This window comes from Tubulanus polymorphus, chromosome 6, assembly GCF_964204645.1.
Source record: "Tubulanus polymorphus chromosome 6, tnTubPoly1.2, whole genome shotgun sequence".
Taxonomy (NCBI): Eukaryota; Metazoa; Nemertea; class Palaeonemertea; order Tubulaniformes; family Tubulanidae; genus Tubulanus; species Tubulanus polymorphus.
The window spans coordinates 5,559,948-5,569,232 of record NC_134030.1 but is presented as its reverse complement, the minus strand read 5'-3'; the positions used below and the strand labels follow the sequence as shown (position 1 = coordinate 5,569,232).

The following is a 9,285-nucleotide window of genomic DNA, read 5'->3' as shown; positions in this document are numbered from 1 at the left end:
CGCCACGACAAATGAAAAGCTCAATAGACATGCAGTTTTAAAAATGTTTATTTATTCGCAAAAATTAGTGATTGGGTTCACCTAATGGTGGCAGCACAGCCTAGGCAGCAAAGCCCGTGTTCCGGTAATGACCTTCGAGAATTTTGCGATCGGGTAAATTTGCATAAGAAACGATTGAGAGACCGAGAATTGACAGATCATGTCGGGGTTACCGTGATAAAACTTGCAAAACAGCCAATCTCGAGATTAAAAAGAATATTTATTATCATATGAAAGCGAAGGGAGACAGGCGATGATAGAGGAGCCAATCTCCAAGACAAATGTCATAAGGGGAAGGGTTCAGCGATGGTAGGGCGTTTGGGGCATGAAAGATCGGGGGCAAATCGGACACGATGTCATGTTGTTCAGCAGAACTAGCACATTATGACCTTGGTTAGTCATCTATTCTTCCAACGCATAGAATAGAACTAGCAGCAACTATGGATTTTCAAAATGGATGATCAAAATCTTGACCATTGAAAGCTAAATGCTGATGCTTTAATTAATCTTCCATCATCTATGCCGGGTCGATGATTGTCAAGTTGAATGACTGGTTTACTTTAACACATTCCGAGACTTCCGATTGCCGGTCCAGGCTGAGGAAATGTGTATACCAAAACCAGGAAAACCAACACCGACATTTACAATTGTAAATCCGACCGATCATCTATATTTCGTATTCAGATTTCAGATCTTACAGTTTAAAAGCCCTTGCCTCGTTCCCGGCGCTGTGGTGGATTCGAGGGCTCAGATAAAGACAATCTAAGGCTGCTAATCTAATACAATCTAAGGCTACTGTTTTGGCCATAAAATGAATATTCTAATCCTGAAACAGTTGTACCAAGAACAGTAAACAGTAAAAAGGACAGAGCTTATCAAATTTAACAATTTATTTTGACATCGAAATTAAGCCATATATTGAGTAAAGACATTCTTGTTGTTGGCAGTTTAGTATTTCTGAACAGAGGCACGATGAAAAAGGTCGGCACTAAGTTGTCCTGATGATATCTGAGGAGTTCAATTTATAATTTTTCCATTTTGGCAGAGAAAGTGGTAACTGGCAAAATCAATGCCAACACCAGACCTACCCGATTTTGTAGCTTAACGCCACGAGGAAGAGTTTGAACTTTCCCCGTATAAACAACGGATATAACATTTTTGAATCATACCAAATTCAACCAGGAAAATACACACACAACGTCTGCAATCGACGGTCCGTCATCAATGCCGTCTTTTCATACACGAATATATGCTTTACGAATTGGGTTCACTGTACACAAGGGTTCCACAGTACATAATGTGTAGTTTTGTTGTCTTCACAAAATCCAAAAATGGCGAGATAAATATAATCATATACACATGAACTAACATTCATTTTCACAGTTACAACAATATTTCTACATAATTTTTAGTCGCTAGTTGAACGACGCATACAATGACATTTCATTTCTAATTCAGGCTTCGGCACGAAACAACGAAGCACGGTCATCGACAAGTAAATGAAATCAAGGCTTTTAACGTTTTTGAAACTTAGTCAGACTGGGTGATCATTATTCCATGCAGAGCTATGACCTATTTTGGTAAAAACTTCCGAACCAAGCTCTAGAAATTGCCTGGGTGACAATCATATTATAGATACATCTCATTTTATCGATAAGTGTACCTCAAATTCTGGTATGTTAGATAACCCTCGTCGTTGATGCAAGTCAAAAGTAAATTTCATTTCATACAGCGCACAATTTACATAAGGAATAACCTATCATTCAATAAGTTATGATCCCATATTTACACGTACTAATATACATTATATATCATCTAATATACAAAGGTCATTCGAGAGGTAGGCGCCTTGACAAAAATATCTATGTGAAAAATCCTACCTAATAATGATAATTCAATAGTTTTAAAACTGCATTCACTATATTATGCCAATTAGGCTGCCAGTGTCGAGAGACTTTGCACTATTGGACCCAGCTTTGCTTCATATTCATCATCTTGGAAATACTGAGAAAATTCAAACGAATCTCTTGATAATGTATGATGGGTCCTGGGTCCTGAACGTGTACCATGAGTAAACGTTCATATTATGCTTATAGAATATACGGTATTTATTTATTGCTATTTGTCTTTAAATCGTTTGGTGACGGAGATTACACCAGGGAAATGTAACACCAGTGGTTGTAATACCAAACTCTCAACTGCCCAGCTAATAATCTATCTATTTTAAGATTCTAAAATCCTATGCGCATGCAAGTCCTACCCGCTCTATAACATCTAGAGAATTCAAAATCATACCATGATTATACGATCTTTTATTTACACAGCTCTTCGGCCATGGGAACGCAATTATTAGTTCCCCAGCTATGCATTGATTCACAGGGGAATAATAAAAGAAGTTTATATTCGACGATTTTTGTCCAGAATTGAAATTGTTACTAATACAGCATTTTTGCACTAAGTATATTCAACAGTCATAAACGGAACTGAAGTTGAAATTGAAATGATACCAAATAAGAGTGATGGACTATCAGATGTCATAGAAATAATGGAAATATGGAGCCTTTCGCTACTGTTCAGCAGACCATCTAAGCATAGCAACTTCTGCTCTATAAATAAAATCTATGTTGGCCTCATTTAGCCGTTGTAAAATCTTCCTACTAACTCAAAGTCGAAAATCACCCAAGGAATTGATACCTATTTCTGATAATAAACCCTGTTTTATTCCATCTTAAATAAATCTATATAATTTTCATTTGATAAAAAACCTTTATTACCATTGCATTTTGGCCTACCCTGTATGAATAATTACTAAAACTACTGAACTGAAGACCCGAGCGGATAAGTCAAATACGATAATTTTTCTTCAGAAATTTACCCCCAAGTGAAAGTCGAAGTCGACAACAACAACACAATCTGACGAAGTATTCAATTTCAACAAGCATCATATTTGACAGCTATAATTTTCGTTACACTTCATGCGTGACAAAATAGAATTCGTCAAATACAATTAAATCGTTTTAAAATGGTCAGATGACATTAGATTAAGTCAACAGTCTTCAGCATTTCTAACATAAGGAAATAGTATATCTTCAAATAAGAGTGTCTACTAATAAAAAGTATCTAAGTTTACCCTGGTAGCCTATATAGAATAGAAACAAGAAAATCTATATAATAAGAAAACATCATCTTTTAAAAAACGATAAGATATACGTAGTGTTAAAAGGATAATTGATAATAAGCCATATTTGTAGAAGTAGTTGTAAATTACTCAATTTTAGATGTTAGAGGCAAGGTGCCTGTATATAGAACCTGGATACACAGACAAAACATTACAATGTGCATTATTATGATACATACATTTTACATCAAAACACAATAACTATCCATCTCTGAATTACACAAACACAGGCTTTCAAAAATTTCCCAAAGGTTTTATGAAGTTCCATATCGTTGTAGCATATTTGACGATTTTTACAAACCACAAATAACAAATCTATATCGGAGCAGAGATGTTACTTTTACAAAATACTTGTGTGCTTTTATTATACTTCGAACCGTCAAGGGTTGGCTGTGTTCGAACTATACGTGGATGCAAAAGAACACGCTCGACGGGTTGAGAATACTATTAAGAAGCCATATATACAAAACCATACGGAAAGGACTTCAGAAAAAAGACTCCTTCTTCATTATTTTATACAGTAGAGAGATCACTATTCTTACATTCTATTGATAAATTATACCCTCGCCGCCTAATGATATCGGCCCCGCAGAACGAGGCCGAATGACATCGTGAATTCTTCGAACCAGGCTAACTGGTGGATGCGGAGGTACATACGACAGATCAGTAGAAATACGAGGCCAATATTTGAATATATGGCCGGCCAATAATCGATCAGATAGATTTGAGTATTTTGATGATAATTGGTTTCGTTTTGAACGTTATGGTCTCGTACATACAAGTCGTTGTTGTCGTTAACCGTTATTACACGTTTCTTCTTAGATATGCGTCAATTTCGGTGGAGATACGCTATAAGTTCCCTGAGAGTACGAGACGGAATTGTTAAAGTAGTATCCATTCGAATCTGTCGCTTGTACCTGCTGAATAGGCAGGTGCATAGGCCCCGGTCCAGGTCCTAGCCCGGTACCACTCATATAACTCATGTTTTGAAGCGGACCGTTAGTAGTGGAATGAGACATGTTGTCCGTTTGTTGCATGCTCGACGGCATGTTCTGATTGTACTGTTGGATGCCATAGTTGGCATTCATGTGGTGATGCTCGACAGTTGGAGAATTCGGTAGTTGTCGTTCGTCTTGTAACAAGCCGGTATAATGTCCTTTCGGCAAGTCGACACCGGTCATATGCGTTTGTTGTGTACTGCAGGGCATGTTAGGCGATCGATTAGGCGGGCTCTGACCGTGGTCCGGATTACCGCGAGCATCTGACCCCGGTTCCGATGGAATTCCCCCTTGAGGCACTGGAGTACTCGAACTGTCCGTTTCCGATTCCGAGCCGGAATTCGCATTCCCCATAGTTTCGACACTGTCCGGTGGTCCACTAGCGCCACCTATGCTGTTCTGTTCTATTTGAATTTTTTCCATAAGCAGTTTTTGCTTTTGGTCCTTTTTATATTTCATGCGTCGATTTTGAAACCATATTTTGATCTGCCTTTCGGATAAGTTCAGTAAAGCTGCCATTTCGATGCGCCTCGGTCGGCACAAATATCGGTTATAATGGAATTCTTTCTCCAATTCTACAAGCTGAGCACTTGTATATGCCGTTCTGGAACGTTTCGGTGGTCCGTTGCCGTCTGAAACATAGGAGAAAAGTTAATTAAGCTTTTTACTGGGGGCAATGTGTTAATTGTTAAATGAACCACAAAACCATGATTTGGGTTGATGATGTCTGGATGAATGAATGAATTTGTTTTTTTTAATTGTATCTGTAATATAACGAATATAAATAATATGCAAAACATATATTCTCTCATGATTTGGGACGATGAAGGATCTCGAGAAGTCACTTTGTCTCAATTTCTGATAAAATCATCACAAGCCATTTTGGAATATAATTATCATCGCATGTGGTACAAAGAATTTACACCGTGAGCTGACTCAAGGGCAACGCCTCGTCGTAACCTTGATGCTAATTCCATCGGGTCAAAGTTCGATCTTATTAATCATCGTGCTGATCGCTTTGACAGTCAAATCACACGGATTGAATATTCAAATTCGGCTAATAACAGCTGTCTCACTCAAACATGAACCTCGAAATCGAACGGTTGTAAAAAGTTCACGTCTTCAGTGGTAAATTCCAAATGAAAATTCAGATTTAAATATACGATGACCACGACCCGACTTGAAATTAGTGACATGAATATGTCTATTCACACTGTTGGAACAGATGGTTCTTAGGGAATTCTTTAAAGAACTTATCAAATGAGTTATTTGCGGTTTTTGAGGTATTCTTTGTTAAGTGATAGGCTCCTTCGAAGAGCTCACAAATTCCATCCCATCTTGTAGATTATAGAAATCACATAGAGCCCACTCGATCAGGTTATTTGAAAAATCTTTAAGGGTTTCTCCACATAGGCAAGCCAAGAACCCCATAAAGTTTTCAGAAGAACCATTTGTTCTAAGAGCATGTAGAATATCGTGAGCCGTTGGAATTCTGGAGTCAGCTTAAGCAGTTCAATAAAAATCCCAGTAGATCTTTCGGTGCAAGTTTCTCAATACACGAGGAGAGATCCGGCAAAGAGATATATATCACGAACAACCACTGACGGAAAAAGACGAATCCATAAGTCCGATGAGACATAAAACGCCAGTAAAATAAACATTATCCACAGACCTCATTAACCGGACTTACACGCGTATCATCGATACGTCTAGGGGATAACGACTCTCCTTGGCGAACACCTCAGCGGGATTAGCGGTGGATTTAATATCGACGCTCGATGCCTGTTAATTCGGACATTTCCGCGTAGTCGAATAAGCCCGTGGGATCTGCAGCGGTCAGCCGAAGAAATCGCCACCAAGTCGAGAATTAAGGATTAAGAATAGCAAACGTTATACACGTTTGACTGATGGTATTTAGATCTCACAACAGCAATCGGCCTTTGTCGCGCGGTCATTAAAAAGGCATAAAACGCGGACAAGGCGGTGACCAAAATTCGGTTGGCTGTGGGATCCTGACCCGGTAGCTATGATACGGGCATCTGTTCTCATCGCCGTAATTGGTACATCATTTATCAACTTATTATAAGAAAGTCACTTATGACATGTTGGCTTTTCTGCGAATGCTTTGTTAGCGGTCCCGTTGATGTATCAACATTCGGCGCGAACATCTGACTTTGAACTGACCGACAGATGCACCCGAAATATGCGAGGGAGCTAATAATGGTTCAGATTTAAAGAAAAAAATTCCCGACACGAACAAACTATATGGGCTTCTCGACATTACGGGTCAAAGGCTTTTGTTTTTACTTGGACTACACCACGCTAAAATGACTATACCACAAACGCAGCGTTTTATTCTACAAGATTTTGTATTTTTTCCTATACATCTATTGCGAAAAATATCAAACTAACATCTGTTTACGTCGATTTTGGAAGACTTGAACAATCCCGGGTATTTGAGATATTCAATCCAAAGAATGCAATACTTCATTTGGTTGACCACGCCATACGCTATGGACATGTAAAGCACGGGAATCCGAACCTGGCAGATGTTTGAAAGGTATATACTTAGAGAAGAAAGGGCTTCATATGTAATCGAGTTCCGCACCGACAGAAATACAGCCCCGGCCGAGACATAATTACTACTGACCCACGACGCGAGTCTGCAATCATGTTGCATCGGCTGCAATTATCTTCGGATAACCTTCTTATACGAGAGCGTCTAAAGCAATAAAATTGTTCGTCCATCGATGCCGCAAATCAAACCCATTCTAACTCATTGCGAACACGTGCAAAACGTGGATGAATTATAGCGGTCAAATGGCATAATGAATATTCGACATTCAGAATTTAGCGAACGATTAGAAACACGTAAATTTCACTGATTTCCATTGTGAGCGATCAGTTCTGGAAGCCCAGTCGGTTCTAGGTCGATGAAGCACCCGGTGTTCCATGGTCTCTAACTCGAGTTTGACTTCATTCTAGCATATACAAAGCGTTAATTTCAACGAATGTGAATTATCGGAATTAATCGAGGCAGTGCAATTGCCTAGCTATCCTTTCCTAAACAACTAATTAAACCATACGGACGCAATCAGGCGTCGTTTATAACAACTGGTCCCGTTTACCTGGAGCTCGTGGCATAATATCAGGCACGTGCATTGTTAATATTTTCATTATAGGATTATGAAACAGTGACGTAACTGGTATACGCAACACCACTTGTGCGCAATGTGTTCTCTAAATCCTACCATATGTTGCTGCTTTTTCGACTACACGGCTATAGAAACCGTTGGACAGAAGTATTGCCATCGTCGTTATTCAATCTTTGAAGAAAGTTTGAAAAAAAAGAAAACCCATCTATTTGAGTCATAGCAAGTTTGCCAAAACGACGTGTCAGCAAAGGGTTCGCGGGACATAAACACGCGCGTCTTAGTTGTAGACCAGTAAATGCAAGTTTAATTGATAATGAACTAAGTTATTTTTATTTTAAGAGTATTCTGATACTTTTGGGAGCAGTAGAAACTAGTAGTTGGTGCATCTCAAAGACAAATCACCAATTCTAATGGAAAGAGTGATCATACCAGAACACGGACGTTTGAACTACGTCTCGACATGGACTCTTGTCTCGATGACTATTCTATTTCGAAAAACAAATCTGTGATTGATTTAACTGTCTATCAGGTGAGCTTCGAAGGAAGCATTTCCATTTACAAATCGAGATATAACAACAAAAAACTGTTGTACAACGTGCCGCAGAAACATCGATAATTAAGCGAATCAAATGTTAGGCAGATTGGTGCGAGCGACAGGGAAATCAAAATGAAATTGAACGAAAACCCGTTGGAAACTCAAATCCCATAAACGTTCCCTTGTCAAGATGCGCAACAAATTAACCGTTTCGATTAACTTATTGTAGCGGCTAAAACATGTGGGTGGGTAGCAACGTCGATGTGCAAAGTGAATAACGGAATTATTTCGTATGAAATAAAAAGCTACCATTTCGGATGAAAGCAATCCTTACAACGGCGATTAATACGAAACCCGTGGAATCGTGGAATCGTGTATGTATATACAATAGACACTGGTGGACGAGGACGTGATCGCACCGGGCACCTGGGGGCAACAGATCGCTCGACGGGGAACAATTACCGTAATTGTAAATTGCCACTTCGGTGTTATGTTTGTAAATTGTGTCATGAATCCGGTGAATATTGGCCACTGAGGACAATTGCAATCAGTTTGATTATTTACTGAGATTGGCGTCGATCGTTGTCTATAAAATCACTGGCCCCAGGGCGTTGTTGTAGTCTAACGATATCGTATAAAATACGTCCACACGACCGATACAAGTATATGATGGTCGACTGACTGGGACCCGAGACACCTCTCAAGGATAACCTAATACATCCACGGGGTCGTCTGAACGAACTTCTTTAATACTAATGAAATGTGAAGTCGCCTTCGTTGAATTGAAACTGGGGCCCTGGACATGTCCATAATTGTGATGAAACACTCTGTCTGTGCTCGTTTTGGAGATATTCATCATCAGTATTAGTTTATACACGTCGAAAACATAGTCGAAACATTGAAATTCATTAATTGCTTTTCTTTTTTTTATTCTTGGGTTTCTTACCAAGTCCATATCTGCATTCCTTGTTTGTTTACTTTCATATTGGCGACTTGTTACATTATTTTCCAATGTACCTGTGGTTCGCGAGAAACCGATACATTGAATGCGATACCGCATTTCCCACAAAATCAACCGTCATGCTGACGAGTGAAGTATAAAAAAGAGTTTGGCGGGTCATTAATTCTTGAAATGTGATCCAATAAGTATTTAAAGGTATAGTACACGTTAATGAAGAAAGAAAGAGCCACGAAACAGTTCGAGTCATGGGGTTGGCTGTGCACCATATCAGATCCTACTATACGTGACAATTACGTATTTTGTGAAGGTAAGTCAATTACCAATTCATTACAATGACGTAGCCTCAAAGACTATCTCAGTGAGTTTCAAATATACACGTATGAAACGGCTAATATTTGAGTATATGAAAGAGACATAAT

General features: G+C 38.9%; 1 protein-coding gene across 3 annotated transcripts in view; it reads right to left on the bottom strand.

Annotated features, from left to right (window-relative positions):
• Nucleotides 1-3,366: 3,366 nt before the first annotated feature.
• The window catches only part of LOC141906654 (uncharacterized), a 59,175-nt gene continuing 53,256 nt past the window's right edge, over nucleotides 3,367-9,285 (bottom strand). For all 3 annotated transcript variants that reach the window (XM_074795930.1, XM_074795932.1, XM_074795931.1), the window contains exon 3: nucleotides 3,367-4,847. In XM_074795930.1, coding sequence (XP_074652031.1) covers nucleotides 4,036-4,847 — 812 coding nt within the window. In that variant the 3' untranslated portion in view covers nucleotides 3,367-4,035. The remainder of the gene's footprint in view (nucleotides 4,848-9,285) is intronic.